The sequence below is a fragment of the Capricornis sumatraensis genome, chromosome 20 (genome assembly GCF_032405125.1).
Source record: "Capricornis sumatraensis isolate serow.1 chromosome 20, serow.2, whole genome shotgun sequence".
Lineage (NCBI taxonomy): Eukaryota > Metazoa > Chordata > Mammalia > Artiodactyla > Bovidae > Capricornis > Capricornis sumatraensis.
The window spans coordinates 10,454,244-10,473,070 of NC_091088.1; the positions used below are offsets into that span (position 1 = coordinate 10,454,244).

Below are 18,827 nucleotides of genomic sequence, written 5' to 3' on the forward strand. Positions count from 1 at the left end.
TAACTCTTCATTCGCCTCCTGCAAGTGACAGAGTAAAATACGAAAGGGGGTTGAACTGCGAAGTAGCAGAATGAACCCACAGACACTGCAACAGCACGGCGCTGTGGGAGAACTCGGTAAATCATCAGAGAGATAATCTCCTTTGACGAGCTTATCTCAATCCCTTTCAAGTGCTGGTTCTAAAGAAGGGTGTGCGCATAGCTGCCTTCTAGTAAATTAGTGATGTGCACTTTATAATTTATACTGGAAAGCATGCCCCCTTGACTCACGGTGGTAATAAGGGCAGATAAGATATTCCAAAGCTCAGTGGCATGAATAAGCAATCAAAAGAATTCAGCTGAACTTGAAATCCTCCCATACATCAAAGGCATCCCTTCAGGAGAGGTGAGCATGTAGTCCAGACAGAACACGCTCACCAGACTTGCATTATGGTATTTGAGTGAACGCGGCCCTATAATTGGATAGGAAAACCGTGGGAACCGACTTCCACGGGAATGACTTGATCTAATCGAGGAGGAGCTCCCGGGTTTGTGGACAGAGATGTGTAGGAAGTCCAGGCAAATATTTTGGGTCCTGAGAGCCTTCGTGTGCACTGTTAACATTAGTCCTGTTTATACTTGGCCTTCGGGAATTAATCAGTACCATTTTCTCTTAAATTGTTTACTGTTGATGGTGGGAAACCATGCAGTTTCCCCAGCATGCATGCTCTGCTGGAGACAACTGGTTTCCTAAGTGACTGTCTTAGGCTCATGGAAGACGAAACGAAAGAAGTTCTCGTAACCCTGCATGTTATACAACCAAGGTGAGCATGGTATCGGGTGGATAATGTCAATATCAGTAAGTCCATCTCTGGCCATAGCTAATATCCTGCCTGTGTTTGGCATCCCAGCTTTTCACAAGGTGGGTCTTTCTGTCTCTCTCATAAAATATAGAATTGCATACAACTAAGAAGACCCATATACATGCATACTTTTTTAGCAATAGCAAACAAACTAGAAACAAACATATTAATTATAAGGGTGTGATTAAATATACAGGAATTAAGAGAATAACAAGGAACTTCAAGACACACATTATTTTTAGGCACTCCTTCTTCATCAAAAAAAAAACAACAACTTCAGAAGAAGTATGACTAACACAATTTTAAGGCCACACACAACAGAAAGAATCAACTCTGGTTTCAAAAAGAGCTTCAAACTGACAGGTAACTGTGAAGCCCTTGGCTTACTGTGCATCCCAGACCGCCTTTTATCCACTAATTCACATGCCAATATACAATCCAAAATCTGATTTAGTCTTGCTTGGACACAGAGGGTTTGAGTGGGGCCCTCTGAGGCTTACAGACAGGTGAGAGAGCAAATAAAGCCAAGAGCCCCACGCGCTTGTTCCCACCTATGACGTCGGTTACAACCGCGGAGTCACTGCAAGTCACGTGTGACACCAGGCTCCCAGGGCAGCGTCTGAATCACATCTGGAATTCGGGGGTCCTGCACGTGGAGGTGCAACAAGTAGGAGTAGAAAGAGCCGAAAGGCTGACAGAAAGAGGATGGTGATGATGGGATTTGGTAGCTTGGGTCCAGCCTTGCTGGAAGCTAGTCATCCCAGTACAGGTGGGGAGCGGAAGAGGCGGGCGGAGGAAGCGGGTCGGCGGTGGGCGGAAGGGGTGAGGGGGGAGAAACAGGGAGGCAGAGAAACGGAGAGACAGACAGGAGGAGGTATGAGAAAGACTGCTCCAGAGCCAAAAATACACATTTTCTTACGCTTAAGTGAGTTCAAGATGGAGTTTCTGCACTTGCCACTGAAGAGTTCTGATACAGAACCAAGAACCCTCTGTACATCTGGATTCACCCCAGCAACCCCTGCCTGCCGCCTTGAGAGCACACACACAGGCTCACGCTAGACAGCGCCGATGACACTCGGAAGGTGAGACGCGTTGCAAGAGCAAAAACAATTCCCAGAGGATGTCCCACTGGTCTTCGCTTTCCTGCAGGCAAGCTTCTTTGCAGACTCCTTCAGGACAACGATTCACAGTCTCCGGTGCCCCCGAACAATCTGTGAAGCTTTTCCTGCCTTCATTTAAGTGGACACCCAGGCTCTCTACCCAGGACCTACTGAATTTTCAGAGGTGGAGCATAAGTATACGTAGGGTTTTGGGTTTTTTTTTTTTCCTCCTGAAGTGCCCAGGTCTTTCTGAATTACATGAAGTAAACTGCTACTTCAGACTTTGAATAGCAATATGCCAACTGATAGTTAAATATCATAAAGGTCTCGGTCTGTGTCTTAGCTGAATCTTCTACTCCACGGCTCCAGTTTTTAAAAATTTGATATGTGCTCAATCAATATAAACTGTTATTATTATCTAGGCTAAAACTTCCTTACCTGTGGGTGCTCAGGAGGACTGGCACTGGCCAATTCTGCTACTAATGATACCAGTTACTGTTTGATCTGCTATCACCACCACCCATGTCATTACTAAGTGCCTGCCACTGTTCTAGCATTATACACAGAGCATTATTTCTTTTGATTAAGCATCCATAACCCCCTGAGGAAGGAACTACAATTATCCTCATTTTGCCAGTGAAAAATCAAGCCCAGAGAGGGTAAATAGTTTGACCTGGGTCACATAGAAAAGGCCAGCACTGGGGTTTCAAAGTCCGAGCTCAAAGCCATTCCCCACTGCCCTGACTTATCATGTGTGCCTTGATCCCAATCTTTATTGGTTTCTTAGCTCCTTCCTCTTTGATTCTTTATCTTCCTCTCATTTTCTGATTTTATGTCTTCATCACGGATCAAGTGGTGGCTACCTTCCCCCATAAAATCCCCAGGATTCTCACCAGCATGACTGCCAACATCCAAGGGCTCATTTCCTGTTCTAAGGAGCCTGAAAAGGCTCCAGGCCAGGAGTTTCAATGACCATTTCCTTCCTAGATTCTCTCCTAGACCAAAGTCAAGAATCTTCAAGGAACTACCATGTGACCCAGCAGTTCTACCCCTGGGTCTATATCTGAAAGAAACAAAAACACTAATGCAAAAAGATACACGCACCCCAGTGTTTACAGCAGCACTATTTGCAACTGCCAAGATGTGGAAGCAATCTAGGTGTCCATCAACAGATAACTGGATAAAGAAGAGGTGTGTGTATGTATGTATGTGTGTGTGTATATATACATATAAACACACAATGGAATGCTTTTCAAAAAGAATGAAAGTTTGCTACTTGTAGCAACATGGATGAACTTATATGCTTAGTGAAGTAAGACAAAGGAAGACAAATGCTATATGATATCACACAGGGAATCTGAAAAATACAAGAAACTAGTGAATATCAAAAAAGAAGCAGGCTCACAGACATAGGGAACAAGCTAGTGGTCATCAGTGGTGGGGGGCAATAATGGGGAAGGGGCGTGAGAGGTACAAGCTCTTATGGATAAAAGTAGCTGCAAGGACACTGCACGACAGGGGATGGAGCCTAGAGCCTTTTAAAATTGTGAATCACTGTCATATACACCCGTAACTTTATAATACTGTTCACGAGTGTGTGTGTATCAGTCGCTCAGTTGTGTCTGACTCTTTGCGATCCCACGGACTGTAGCCTGCCAGGCTCCCATGAAGACAAAGGGAGAAGGCAGCCATCAACAAGCCAAGGACAGAGGCCTCAAGAAAAATCAACCCTGTTGACACCTTGATCTCAGATTTCCGCCATCCAAAATGTATTAAGTCCCTCAGTCTGCAGTTCTCTGTTATGGTAGCCCATGTTGTTAAGTCTCTAAGTCGCGTCCGACTCTTTTGCAGTCCCGTGGACTGTAGCCCACCAGGCTCCTCTGTCCATGGGATTCTCAAGGCCAGAATACTGGAGTGGGTTGCGTCTCCCTTCTCCAGGGGATCTTCCCGATCCAGGGATGGAACCCAGATCTCTCACACTGCAGGCAGATTCTTCACCATCTGAGCCACAGGGAAGCCCCACTGAATACCAACTACAACTCAATTTAAAAAAGCAAGCTACAAGTAAAAGAAGAGTAACCGAGGAAGGAATCCATCGTAGACCATCACGATCCTGAGAGAGAGAGAGAGAGAGAGAGAGGCAGTCACCACTGCCCACTTTACAGATGAGAAAACTGAGGTGCAGCACGCAAGATTCGCAGTTCCGGTGCTTGGGAGACTGATGCTCAGCAGCCATGCTTTAACAGGCTGAGCACACAGGGAGGAAGGATCAGCCTTTTGCCTTCCCATGAGAGCACCCTTCAGATCAGCCTGGGGATCCTGCTCTCTGGCAAGAACCTTGGCAATTAAAAAAAAAGGAGACTAGCTGGCATTTTGCAAAAAGTGTTGTTCTGAGCAAATTATCATCTTCACAAACCATGTCTGAAGAAGGCCTATGGAAAAGAGGCCAAAAAAAAAAAAAAAATCTTTTAGCCATTGATGAAACAAGTCAAAATCTAAGAAAACATCTCTGATTTGGGTCAGCCTGTGTTCAAAAACTTGTAAATAGAACCCAGTCTAATCCTTAATTTCACGTGATGCTCTCAAGCGACTGAAAAGTTGCAAGGGGGTGTGTGTCAGGCAGCAAACCTCTGCTGGTTAACGAGGCCTCCCAAAGCAGGAGAGTCTCCGCTTTCTTTCTGCCTGTCTGGACTAAGGTCATTTAACTTCAGCCCTTTGATGAATGGAAATCAGCTTTCTAAAGACTACCGGGCAGCCAGCAACAGCAACTCAATGGCGGAACTTTTTGAGTCATAAAACACTTCTGAAAAAGAGCGAGATCAAAGTGTCCCCACTGAAATCCAGCTGCTTCCAAAGCTCCTTGCAGGGACCCAGGCTCTCCAAAGAATGGTCCAAAAAAGACCAGTCATAGTCCAAAAAAGACCACCACCAAGAAGGAGACAATGCGGACAAGAGGGCAGCCAGCCATGGAGGAGAAACACCACTTACGGTTTCACGGCTGGGGACAAAGCAACAAGAAACGGAAACCAAGCGACGAAATCGCAACCAAGGCTGGAGGGACCTTGTGGTACCCACTCCACTCCGAGCCCCTGGCGTGATGCTGAGGCTAGAGCCAAATCCGAGACCGGATAGAAGATGCCAGAGGCACAGCACAGCTCTCTACCATTCTTGCCAGCCTGGTCTGCTGCGGAGGTGACTAGTCAGAGGTAAAGACTAGATCTGGGTGGAAGCGCAACACAGAGAGCATCTTTGCATGTCTCTTCCCTGGATCTTCATGTGGTGAATGGAGCTGAGTCTCCAGACTCCTCAATCAAGGGGTGCATTTTCCCAACTGGTGGACATAGTAACTGGATTCATCAGGTACTATTAAAGGGCAAATCATCTTAGACCTAAGGATTATTCTTCCAGGGTGAAGCCTGGAACGCTGGCAAGTTGTTGACGGAAGTGTGGCTTAAAAGGGAGGTGGGCAGGGAAGTCATCAAGTTTGTCAAAATTCGACCTCTTGGAGCTGCACCATGCATGTGAGCACATTCAAAGGTGAGAAATGTATGAAAGCAAGGACATTTGCTTAAAGTTTCCCGAACCTTATGGGAATATATGGCCATGAAACCACCCTTTTATGCTTCAACACCTCTTAAGAGTCAGAAATCAATACATAATATTACAGTATCTCTTTTAGGAATCATTGCTTTGGTGATTTTCTTGCCACTGAGTGTTAGTTGTTTAGTCCTGCCTGACTTTTTGTGACCCCAGGGACTGTAACCAGCCAAGCTCCTCCGTCCATGGACTTCTCCAGGCAAGAATACTGGAGTGGGTTGCCGTGCCCTTCTCCAGGGGATCTACCTGACCCAGTGTCTCCAGCATTACAGGCACATTCTTTACCATCTGAGTTACCAGAGAGGTCTGCTAGACTATGAAGAGAGGTTCCCTGAAAAACAGGTTCCGTGATCAAATTAGTTAGGGAAACTTTTAAACAGATTAGGCAAAACCTCTAACACAGGCTGTTTCTGACTTGTTAACATGCTAATCTAAAACGACACTCCATGAACTGTTTGTTACAGGGCTCTGTTGAATAATAGCTTAATTCAAAATCAAATAGCAATTTCTGGGTCTCGCAACTCCACTCCATCTCTCCCTCGGAATGAAATGCTATGAAGCAGAATACAGCATCCACCTTTTCTCCCCTCATGGCATGCAGGATCTTAGTTCCCTGACCTGGGATCAAACCCATGACCCCTGCAGGGGCAGCATGGAGTCTTAGCCACTGGACCATCAGGGAAGTTCCTACAGCATTCCTTTGCTTGCAGCTCTCTCCACCCTGTGCTCCAAACAGTGCCTGACATAACAGAAGTTCATCAATAACTGAATGACATAATCTTTCCAGTCAGTTCTCCAAATACGACATTTCTACTAAGTTTTAGAAAGAGGCTCACTCTGTAGACCAACAGCAAATGTAAAAACGATTTGCCTACATGGTCAATGTCTTAACCCAATGGTTCTCTCATGTTAGTATGTATTAGAATCATTTGGAAAATTAAAAAACACATATTCCTGGGCTCAGTCTCGTTGACCTTCTGTTGTACATAAAGACATTGAAAATTTCAATACCTCAAGTGAAGCTGGGGTTTCCCTGATGGCTTAATGGTAAATAATCTGCCTGCAATGCAAGAGAGGCAGAAGACATAGGTTTGAGTACTGGGTTGGGAAGATCCCCTGGAGGAGGAAATGGCAACTCACTCCAGTATTCTTGGCTGGGAAATTCCATGGACAGAAGAGCCTGGTGGGCTACAGTCCACAGGGTTGCAGAGAGTCAGACACAACTGAACACACACACATCCAAGTGAAGCTAATGTAGCTGATCACACTCTGAAAATTACTGTCTTCCTGAAAGAAGAGCACAAAAGTTCCACTCTTGGGGGCAGATGCGTATCTCAGATCTCCTCAGATGCAGGAAGAAAGACACAGGTTTCTCCTAGCATCCCAGAAAACAAAACTGAGAAATACAGATGAAAGTCATAAGAAGAGAGGTTGTATGTAGTTCAACATTAAGACGAAGGGTCTCCTGACAACGCATGGGCTTCCTGGATGTGCTAAGCATTTCATCTAAGTGGTACTCAGGGGAAGCTGGGTACAGTGTAAAGTATGCGCGTGGCAGAGGGTGATTAGATTCAGTTCATCTGCAACCCTGAGATTCTGGGACACAGTTTTGCAAACTCAAATAATGTTCACAGGCTGTAGGGCCACCAGGCGTAGGGGGCGGTGATGGGCTGGAGAGAGTTAGATCCTGCTGAAATCCACAATTTAAAAAACCACCACCTCCAGAAATAATGGTAGGCAGGATTCACAAATAGAAGTTTGGAACTCCTGTTTGATGGGTTATTCCAAGTAAATAAGAATTGATACTTTCGAATTGTGACTCTTGAGAGTCCCTTGGACTGCAAGGAGATTAAATCAGTCAATCCTAAAGGAAATCAACCCTGAATATTCATTGGAAGGACTGATGCTTGAAGCTCCAATACTTTGGCCACTTGGTGCGAAGAGCCAACTCATTGCAAAAGACCCTGATGCTGGGAAAGACTGAAGGTGGGAGGGGAAAGGGGCAACAGAGGATGAGATGTTTAGATGGCATCATGGACTCAATGGACATGTGTTTGAGCAAACTCTGGGAGAGAGTGAATGGCAGGGAGATCTGGTGTGCTGCAGTTCATGAGGTCACAAAGAGTTGGGCATGACAGCAACTGAGGAACAACAACAAGCCGCCTACTGAACTGATGAATAAAACGAGGTCTATCGTGGTGGGGAGCGGCAACCCACTCCAGTACCCTTGCCTGGAAAATCCCATGGATGGAGGAACCTCGTGGGCTACAATCCATGAGGTCTCAAAGAGTCTGACATGACTGAGCAACTTCACTCACTATCATGGGGGAAGGTACATTTTAAGACAATATTTTGAACAGAATTTAATTGTGAATTATTAAATTCCCTGCTTGAGAAATCCTTACTGGAGTAGGTGTACATGCATATATATTCATATATATTTCATTGTTAAAACCTTTGGGCTTCCCTGGTGGTTCAGTAGTAGAGAATCTGCCTGCCAATGCAGGCTCAATCCTTGGGTCGGGAAGATCCCCTGAAGGAGGAAACGGCAATCCACTCCAGTATTCTTGCCGGGAAAATTCCATGGACAGAGGAGCCCTGTGGGCTACAGTCCATGGGGTCACACAAGAGTTGGACAGGACTGAGGGAGTGTGCGTGCATGCACGTGCGTGCATGCACACACACACACACACACACACACACACACACACAGACTTTAACCCTTCTACCCTTTCTAAGCCACTCCCAGGATTCCTAGCCATCAAGAGAATGGTTAGCTTTCCTGTCGGTATTCTGTTATCTAAAGGTGACGTCTTACTTTTTTAATACACACCGATGCATACGAGGAAGTTGCCAGCACCTTGAAAGTCATTCTGTTGCCAGTTGTCCAGCCCCACTCTCAGTGAAACTCTGATGTAGGCATTTCAGGGGGAAGAAGAGTCATCTCTCTGTCTCCTCAGTGAAGTGATTCCTCAGTCGGAGCCTCAACTCATCTTCCAGCGCCCACTATTGCCCCTCAACAGTGTTTCATATGCAGATCAGCACTGTTAGAGGTGCACAGCCACGCTACCAAAGATACCTTGGCAAAGGTGTTTTTGCTCAGGATTCTTGCTTCTATTCACAAAGAAAGGGAAAAGGGCCACAATTTGGGCTGAAGACACTTGCAGAAATGCCCCACTTTCAAAAGCTTGCTTTACACCACTTTGCTTTTACAAAAGACATTAAAAAACAAAAACCCCAAAGCGAAAATGGCGATGAGTGTTCATCTGTTGGTTTGGTTTTCCAGTGAGCCCTTACAGAGGCAGCTCTCACCCCCAGCAGGGGAAGTGGCACCACCAAGCCCCCTCCCACCAAGCACCTGTGCATCAGGCTGCTGTAGCTCTGAACTGCGTCTGTGAGCTGTTGTGCTCCATGCCAGTTTTTTCTGTGCACTCACTGCCAAGATGTGTCCTAAGGTAACTGCTTCTTTGCTTTTGTCATGTTGGCTCACAGAAGGCTTCATAGAAGACTCTACTTTCAGGTAACAGAGAAAACTTATATACGATTGCTTGTCCATATATGATCAATTAATAGAGCATAAAAAAGGGTATAGAAGTGGCCAGTAGGCATAAGAAAGGATTCGACTTCATTAACCACCAGAACAATTCAAACAAAACCCATAACGTAGCACTGCTTCACATCCGTCAGTGGGAGTGTCTCAAATGGAAAAGAGAGATAATAGCAAGTGTTGATAAGGATCTGAAGCAACTGGAACTTTCACACACTGCTGATGGCAGCGTCAATTAGTTCAACCACTCTGAAAAGCTGTTTGGCAGAATCTAGCAAAGGAAAGGGAGAAGGCAATGGCACCCCACTCCAGTACTCCTGCCTGGAAAATCACATGGACGGAGGAGCCTGGAAGGCTGTAGCCCATGGGGTCGCTAGGAGTCGGGCACAACTGAGCGACTTCACTTTCACTTTTCACTTTCATGCATTGGAGAAGGAAGTGGCAACCCACTCCAGTGTTCTTGCCTGGAGAATCCCAGGGACGGGGGAGCCTGGTGGGCTGCTCTCTATGGGGTCGCACAGAGTCGGACACGACTGAAGCGGCTTAGCAGCAGCAGCAGCAGCAGCAAAGGAGAACATATATATTTTACCCTATGACCCGGAAACTTCAGTCTTCAGTATGTTTCCAACAGAATGTGTCTGTAAGTTTACCAAAAGGCAGAGACAAGAATGTTTGGTAGTATTCTCACAACAGCCCCAAACTGGAAACAATTTCAACAGCCATTAACAATTAGAAACAACACAGAACATTCATACAGAGGAACATTGTATGACCCCCTCTTAAGTAAAATTGTTTTAAATAGATGACATCAAGCTATGTTACAAATTAGGATAGCGGTTACTTCTGGTGGGCAGTGACTGGAAGGAGATGAGGGATGGGGAGTGGTCTTTCCAGGCACTGGTATACAGGATGTGAACTTTGTGAAAATTCATTAGGCTGTAAACTGTGATTTTTGCACCTTTCTGTATATACACTATACTTCAATAGAAGTTACAAAAATCACTACAGAGCAGTGTCTCAGCTTTTTCATTTGGGGTTTGAGCCTCTTCCCTGTTTTATTTTTCTTTTCGTTTGATTAAGGATGGCTGTATGGGTTTATATTTTGCAGTTCTTGGCAGGATATGGGGAGATGTGTGATGCAAGAGAGAGAAGCTTGATACCTTCCCCACCCCATACCTAGTGGGCCCTGATGGGGTAAACCAACTGATAATTAGACTCAGATGCCTAGAGATGGCAGTAGACTTAGAAATCATTTCACATGGTTCAGGAGAGGAAACCGAGGCCTAGAGAAGTAAAGTTAATTAAGTATATGTGGCTGGTTTGTTAAAAGAAACAATGTGAATTCCATGGTTTCAACTTATAATGGCATTATAAAAAAAGAATGAAGTAATACCACTTGCAGCAACATGGATGGACCTAGAGATGATCATAGTAAGTGAAGTTAGTCGGAAGGAACAAGGCAAATATCATATGATACCACTTATATGTGGAATCCAAAAAGATACAAACTTATTTCCAAGACTCACAGACTTGGAAAACAAATTTATGATGACCACAGTGGACAGGTGTGGAGGGGGTCGGGGATAAATTAGGAGTTTGGGATTAACATGTATATACTACTGTGTATAAAACAGGTAATCAACAAGGACCTACTGTATAACACAGGCAGCTCTACTCAATATTCTGTGCTAACCTATATGGGGAAAAAACCTGAAAAAGAATGGATTATATGTATACATATAACTCAATCACTTTTCTGTACACCTGAAATACAACACTGTAAATCAAATTATAGACCAAAGGGGACAAGAGAGGAAGAGATGGTTGGATGGCATCACTGTCTCGATGGACGTGAGTCTGAGTAAGCTCAGGGAGTTGGTGATGGACAGGGAAGCCTGGCGTGCTGCAGTCCATGGGGTCGCAAAGAGCTGGAAATGACTGAGTGAGTGACTGAACACATAAAAATTGAATCTAAAAAAAAATCAGACTGGTATGCAAAGGAGAGAATAAAGATTAGGAGTTTGTGATTAACATATATGCACTTCTATGCATAACATAGATAATCAGAAAGGACCTACTGTATAGCATAGGCAACTCTACTCAATATTCTGTGATAACTTGTATGGGAAAAAATGTGAAAAAGCATGCGTGTGTATATGTATATGTGTGTGTGTGTGTGTGTGTGTGTGTGTGTGTGTGTATATATATATATAAACTCAATCACTTTGCTATACACCTGAAACTGACACAACATTGGTAAATTAAACTACTGTCCAACATAAAATAAAAATCAAATTGAAAACACAGAAACAAACAAAACCAGACTGGCATGAAAAGAAAAAAAATGAATATTGGCCTTACACACAGGCAGATGTGGTTTCCAATGACTTCTTTCACTTCCATCCCAAAGGACCTACTGCATAGCACAGGCAACTCTACCCAATATTCTGTGATAAACTATATGGGAAAAAATCTGAAAAAGAATGTGTACGTATGTCTGTATGTGCGTGTGTATATATATATCAGTCAGTTCAGTTCAGTCGCTCAGTCGTGTCCGACTCTTTGCGACCCCATGAATCGCAGCACGCCAGGCCTCCCTGTCCATCACCAACTCCCGGAGTTCACTCAGACTCACGTCCATCGAGTCTGTGATGCCATCCAGCCATCTCATCCTCTGTCATCCCCTTCTCCTCCTGCCCCCAATCCCTCCCAGCACCAGAGTCTTTTCCAATGAGTCAAGTCTTCGCATGAGGTGGCCAAAGTATATATCTATCTAAAACCCTCAATCACTTTGTTATACGCCTGAAACTGACACAACATTGGTAAATCAAACTACAGTCCAACATAAAATAAAAATCAAATTTAAAACATAAAAACAAACAAAGTCAGACTGGCATGCAGCGGAAAACTGTATATTGGCCTTATACACAGGCAGATGTGGTTGCCGATGACTTCTTTCACTTCCATCCCGAGGATGAAACTGTGTAGCCTGCCTCGTTCTACATATGAAGTAGCTCTCTGTTCCCTGTTCTAAAGTGAATCTCCTTCTTAGGAGAAACAACCCAACGTCTATGCATATGGATCAGATGAGCAGGGTCAGATCTCCTATCACTCACAGAGAATGGAATCCTGAGCTCATCCAGCGTGAGGAGCCCAAGTGCCTTCCTAGACCGGCTGTAGCTCCTTGCATGTAGGAAGTCATGTCACCCCCGCAGCCCTGCAGTGTAAACCCTCTTGCCATTCTCACTGCAGAGATGAAGACGCTAAGGCACAGGGAGGTTCCTAGCTTGCCCAAGGCCCTTCTGGTAAGGGCCAGTGTGAAAATGACCTTGGACAGACTGCTCCTAACCGCTGGGTTATGTGGAATGGGGTGGTGTAAGCCACCGTGATGGAGGGCCTGACCACCTTCTGAAGATGTCAGGATACTGAAATAGAAGAGAGGAGGATGCTTCCAAAAGGTCAGGAGACTCACCACCAAACCAACCAACCAACCAACACAAGATATATTCACAGGCGTGGGTGCTGCCTGGGTGTGTGTAACCAGGTTAGAATATGTAGTCACCAGTAAGCCATATCGTTCATTTAAACAGATGCAGCTTAGCTGAGAACTGTTAAATCTTTGCTTCACTCTATAAAGACCATAACAAAACATTGTAACTCTGATTTGATGAACCGTTTTAGTTATGTGTCAAGCCACAACATGGTGGCGGGGGCGGGGGCGGAGCGGGGAAAGTTAACGTAATAAAGTTTCAGCTAGCCAAGAATATGAAAGTCCTCATTAACCAGCGCCTAAGCCCCACCCTCTTGCTCAGTCAGAGCGTATCATGTATATTACTAACTACATGCTGAATTGAGGTTTCCTCCTGTTTTCCTTCTTCTAGCCACACCAGAGCGAGACCACTGTGCATCTCAACACACACACACACACACACACATTTCTGTCAGTTACAGACACTTCCCAACTGTAACACAAGATGGCATCAACCCAGATCGCCAGTTACTAATGCACAAATGCCCAAATCCTGAGACAAGTATCATTTATCCTAATATTACGGGTCTCGAACTCAACAGTGAGGATTACACAGGAGGCAATACTGCTTGTCCCGAATGCTTTTAAATGCCCTGCCTTCCTGGATGTCACACTTCACCCCACCAGCCCGCACACACACCACATCACATTCTAAAAGGATGTCTTACTTGCAGGACAACACTAACGGATTAGTGGAAAGAAAACAGGAGGCCTCCCTTGCACAGGGAAGGTCAGGCTTCTCAGGGCTGTGAATGTACTCCTGCATTAAATAAGTTTCCCTTGTGTCAGAGCACTGTAGAGGCATGCAGCTTGCTAGATTTATATAAAGCCTGGTCTCTCAAGACTTTCCAAAGCGAATGGCATCCATCAAATTAATTTCCTCAGGGATCGCCTCAAACATGGAGAATGAAGAGGCCCAGACCAATAAACATCAAAAGAACGTTCTCAAATGGTAACTGAAGTTCTATTAGATTTTCTTTTTCTGGGAGCAGCTTAGATTAATTCAGCTGAGAAGATTCTACGTATCAGAGCTGACAGTGTGAATATGTAGAGCTGGCTGCAAGAGCACTCGGTATTACAGACATCTGTTCATTCCAGTTACACAAAACGCAGGCGAGAGGGAGTCGGGGTGCTTACCAAGCCGGCGCACGTAGACACAGCGACGGAGGACGAGCTGTCGTTTCTGATAAATCCCTGATAGAAACATCTCGGCACCACGGGTTCCCGAGTCTCTGAGGCACCATCTTTCCCAAGTACCTGGACAATAAAGTGACTGCTCAAGATCGCCGAGGGCTTAAGTTCTAAGTGTAGTTCCTGTCCAAATGCTGAAAATCGGTAATGCAGGGAGCTGCTGGCACTCTGCGCCGACCGCTTTTTCCTGCCGTTGTGCAAAATGTCGTGGGAAATATATGACCCGCCCGAGTCCACTTCTACTGGCGTGACAAAGACGTAATCTGCAATGGGAAAGGTTTGGCTGTCAGCACCCGAGCCCAGGACGCCCCGGGGGCCCCTTTCCCACAGGCTGGCAGTGAGCAAAGCACAGCTGAAAGATATTTGTCTCCACTGCCATGCACCTAGACGATATATCACTCAGAGCAGCTCATGACAGGGAGAATTTTGTGATCTTGACAATTAGCTCCGCCACAGTCATTCCTCCAGAAACTTAGAGTCAAGTACCGTCCTGCTGAATGTCAAGAATGTTCGTGGAAAATGCCACGACGTCCACGGTCTGCAGAGAGAGGTGGATTTTTTATATATCCGTCATGGAGTCATCCACACATCAAAGTCGACTTGGAGGAGACAATATTATAACCATGGAGACATAAAGTCAAAGAAAGGAACTTTCCCCCAAGATAATACCTCTGTTTAAAATACATTGGGAGTATTTGTGGGGGGGGGGGGGGGGGAGGGGAGGGGAGGAAGATGGACAGAGCTTAAATTTCAAATATAACTCATGGCGCTGAGTAACTTGAGATGAAATCTCAGGTAATTAACAAGTAACTGCCATTTTATGCTTCCAATATTAATTATACGTGATAATAAAACTCAAGCACTCATATCACCGAATGTTTTACAGCGAGCTTTCTCTGGGACAATTCCATTTACTTGTAAGCATAAAATAGAGTGGATACATAAAAATGCCTCGGAATTGTCAGGACTTCCTTCTACAGTCTGATGTTGAAAATTGCTCAGACATGTTGGTGGGGGCGTGTCAGATCAGGGGACACCTGGAAAGACGTGTTTAAAAATACCTTCCCCATTGCTCCCTAGAGCAGCACTAATTGCTGCTTGTCCCGGAGAGCAGAAGTTAAACAACAATTTGCTGCTTGAAAAAAAAAAGAGGCCAGCACACTGTTTTGTATCACAGGACATTGAAACTGAAAAGTATCGTCCACAAAGTGACTTGGAATATGCCCTCTGCACATTAAAAAACACTCTGGGTTTCCACTTTCTAGGCACAGAATGGGAAACTAATTTGGATAGTGTTTAGAAAGATTCCAAATAACTAAGAGGCATGTTTGAGTCACTTGGGTCCTTGGTTACTGGAGGAGGAAAAGCAAGAGGAATTTCCCTTTTCCCAAAATAGTCAACAACTGAAAAGGAAAGAAAGAAAGCTAAAGAATGAACAGAAGCCCTGTAGCTAGCACGGATCAATGAGGGATATTCTATTTGGTCCTATATTTGAATAAAAAAAAAAAAATCCCAATATGGCAATTTTCAATGGTGTTCTTCTGTATATGAATCATCTGAGACTCAAACTGCTTGAGAAACCCATTCTTACAATGTTCTTGCCATCCTTCCCATTTTTTCTTCACTTCTTTAACTAGAAATACTATCTAATTGACATGTGTAACAGAAAGCAATTGAAAAAAATGTTTTTCTCTTAACCTTAAAAAGTTGAGCAGCACACATACCACTTCCCTTCAAAACCTCTACTATGGCGCTTTCCGTGTACAAGACTTTTTGATGAAACACAGCAAGAAAACACCTCCTCCCTCCCTCCCCCAGGCTAAAACCTGTCAAAATCACACATGCTCCAGACAGTCTCTATGCTATGTTGATTCTTACCTCCTTGTGCAAAGCCACCTGAAGCTCTGCCTCTAACACGCAGGAGCCTTATCCAGCCAGCCTTCCTCGAATCAGCCTGCAAAGCCCCCTACCCAGACACCTGCTGCTGGTTTGTTTGCAAAGGGAGGGTGAACCAGTGGGCTGATGGTAATATCCAGTGCCTCAAGGGAAGAGGGGCAGTCAGAGCCCCTGCAGTGAGTGATCTGATTAATCCGCCCAAGGGCTGCCTAACACGAGGTGTTTACAGGTGCCGACTGGAATGGAGGGGATCTCAAGCCATTTGGCCGTGATGAAACAATGAAGGGTTGTTTTAGAAACTGCAGCCAGCTTTTCTGGTTGGACAAATGGTGAATTTCTCAAGGGCAAATTCCTGGCTCTCCTGGGTCCCCTCACTCACCCACTCCTGGGTGGCACGGCCTTCTCCATGACTCTGCCATCCTCTCCTCCCCAAAAGGATCCCTGATTCCCCGAGAGGAGGAGATAAGGCCGTGGAAGGCTGAAAAAGTGATAGAACCCCAGCTGGATATCAAGGTCTTGCTGTAGAAACCTTGGGTCAGAATTAGCTCTTCTCCAGCAGCTGATGGGAACAATGGAAACAAGGATTTTCCTTCCAGGTGCCAGGGAGAAGTTAATAAATAACAGAAGTAAAGCGTGTTCTGGATGTTTGCAGCCAGGAAACCTCGGAAGAGGCACCCCCCTCTCCAACCCCTCGCCCCCCAGAGAAGCCGCCTGCTTTCCTCTGGTGATCTTTGGGAATCAACGATACAAAAGAAGAGAAAGGGGGGTAAGAAGATGGGAAAAGGATAAAAGGAACAGGAGTGGAGAGGTGAGGGAGGGAAGGTGGGGGAGAGGGGAGGTGGGGGGGGGTGAAGATGGAGGAAGAAGGGGCCTGTTCCTTCTCGAAAGAAGAAGGAAATGGAGAAAGTGCCTTTTGATATCAGCCACCTGGTCAATGTCCATTCACTTTCTAATTTCTCACCGCAGCACAGATTTTTTTTTTTTTTTTTAAACCACGTCTGTGAACGAGGGAAAGGGGGAAAGGACTGTTTTCTCCTTTAGGCGACTTGCAGCTTGAGGCCCTGATTCCCATGATAAATTGAAAGTCCTGGCCACATCCCCCCCTCTCCAAACAGGACCCGTGTATCCAGGACACGCGCACACCTGCCACGTGGGGGAGAGGAGGGGAGTTCTTCTACTTTGTCTTTCTTTGGAAGGAAAGAAGGGACAAAGTGCCTGGAAGAGCTCTTCTGGGAGCGGGGAGGGGGCGAATACGAACCGTGGTTTAATCCGCTGCCGTCCCCGCCGCTGCTGTCACTGGCCAAGGCTGCGGCGACCGACGCGCAGCAGAGGCAGCACAGCTGGAGCGCCTGCAAAGGAAAAGGCGACCCGGCGCGTGAGGGCGCGGCGGGGCCGGCGGCCCGGGCCTCCCCGCCGGCGGCGCGCCCCTCGCCCGGCACCTGCCTTAGCCACGCGCCCGCGCGCCGCCGGCCCCCACGGCGGGCCCGAGCGGGCGGCGGGGAGGGCGCACGCGAGCAGGAGGGCGCACTCCATGGTCAGGGGCGGGCGCGGCGGCTGCGGGCGGCGCGCATTCTCCCCGCCGCCCCGGAGCGCGGCGCTCCAGGTGCGGCGCCAGGTGGGAGCCGCCGTCGCCGCTCACATCGCGGGCCGGGCGCCTCGGGACTCCCCGGCTCCGGCTCCCGGCGCCCGCCCGCCCGCCGGTGCCGGCTCGCGCCGCGCCGCCTGCTCCTCCCGGGGGCGCCCCGGGGCCGGGGCGGGCGCGCGCCTCGGAGCGCAGACGGCCGGGGCGCTGTGTCCGCGCCCGCCCTGCGGAGCGCGCGTCGCTCTGTGTCGGGGTGAGCGTCTGAGGCTCCCGGGGCCAGCAGCGCCAGCTGGCTCCCCCGGCGCGCCGGAGCCGAGCGCCCGCCTCTCCACCGCACGGTGATTGGCGACCAGCGGCTCCCGGGCCCGTCCGAGCCCCCGGGCTGGTGCGAGGGCGTGGGATTCCCCGCTCCCGCTCCGAGGGAGGGGGCGCAGGGGGAGGGGAGGCTGGGGGAGGGAGGGGGAGGAGGGACCGGCCGCCCAGGGAGGGAGGGGAGCGCCCTGGGCCAAGCTGGGAAAGCGTCACCGGAGCGCGAGGACGGACGAGCCGAGCGCGGGGAGGGGGCCGTTCAGGTGAGGGGCGCCACTCCTGCTTGCCTGTGCAGACGTTTCTTTTGCAAGTCTGGCGAGACAGCCCAGGTACGGAGCGTCCTCAGAGCCTCCAAAGGGCCAGGGACCCTCCGCTGCTTCATCTCGCTTCCCACGGGCCCGCTCCTTGCACAGGTGAGACTTGCTAACCCCTTGATGGGGAGGAGGAACTGCCCGGCTAGGTGCACGATGGCCTCGCTCACCCAACGAGTAGTCCCGGTAACTCGCACATCTCCGGCGGCCGGGAGGGCTGCAAGCAAGAGCCTTGTGAAGGCTGCGGCGTGTGAAAGCCCAGGCTGGCCGGCGGTCGCCTCGCCTTGCCAGTGAGCGCGTTTCCAGCTCCTCAACCTGGCCCCGGACCCCACAGCCTCCGAAGTGAGCCGCTGCCTTCGCCACGGACGTGCAGCCCATCAGCGCTGGGCCCGTCGTGTACTCGCCACACTTATCTTTTGATCCCCACTGTTGGCAGGGATAACAAAATATATCCTCCTCACAGGCTAATGGAAAAGACCCTCGAGGGGTAACTCAACCATCTGAGAACAAAAGTGATCACAGAGCCCCTACAGAAAAAGAATGGGCCCCTCAATTAGAGAGAAGACTAGCAGAATCTGATGTAGTTAGGGGATGGGAGAGAGCTAAAACTGTGTGTGTGACTGTGAGATGTCTGTGAGGAGCTGACATTTCAAGTAAGACCAAAGATCAGTTTTATAAAGAAAAGAGGAGTGCTGTCTTGCCTGTCAGCTTAAGAGAAGGTCCCCAAGTAGGAAATGTACCTGCCATGGCTTGCCAGGTGGCGCTAGTGGTAAAGAACTCGCCTGCCAATGCTGAAGACCCCTCCCAGGTCCAGAAGAACCCCTGGAGGCAGAAATGGCAACCCACTCCAGTTTTCTTGCCTGGAGAAGCCCCATGGACAGAGGAGACCGGTGTCCTACAGTCCATGGCATTGCAAAGACTCAG

General features: G+C 47.6%; 1 protein-coding gene across 1 annotated transcript in view; it reads right to left on the minus strand.

The window, feature by feature from the left end:
• The window catches only part of ADAMTS18 (ADAM metallopeptidase with thrombospondin type 1 motif 18), a 150,745-nt gene extending 133,511 nt beyond the window's left edge, over positions 1-17,234 (minus strand). The window contains exons 1-3 of the mRNA XM_068992935.1: positions 17,145-17,234; positions 16,960-17,050; positions 13,752-14,068 (exon numbers count right to left, since the gene is read on the minus strand). Of these exons, the coding sequence (XP_068849036.1) occupies positions 13,752-14,068; positions 16,960-17,050; positions 17,145-17,234 (498 nt within the window). The remainder of the gene's footprint in view (positions 1-13,751; positions 14,069-16,959; positions 17,051-17,144) is intronic.
• Between the last annotated feature and the right edge of the window lie 1,593 nt (positions 17,235-18,827).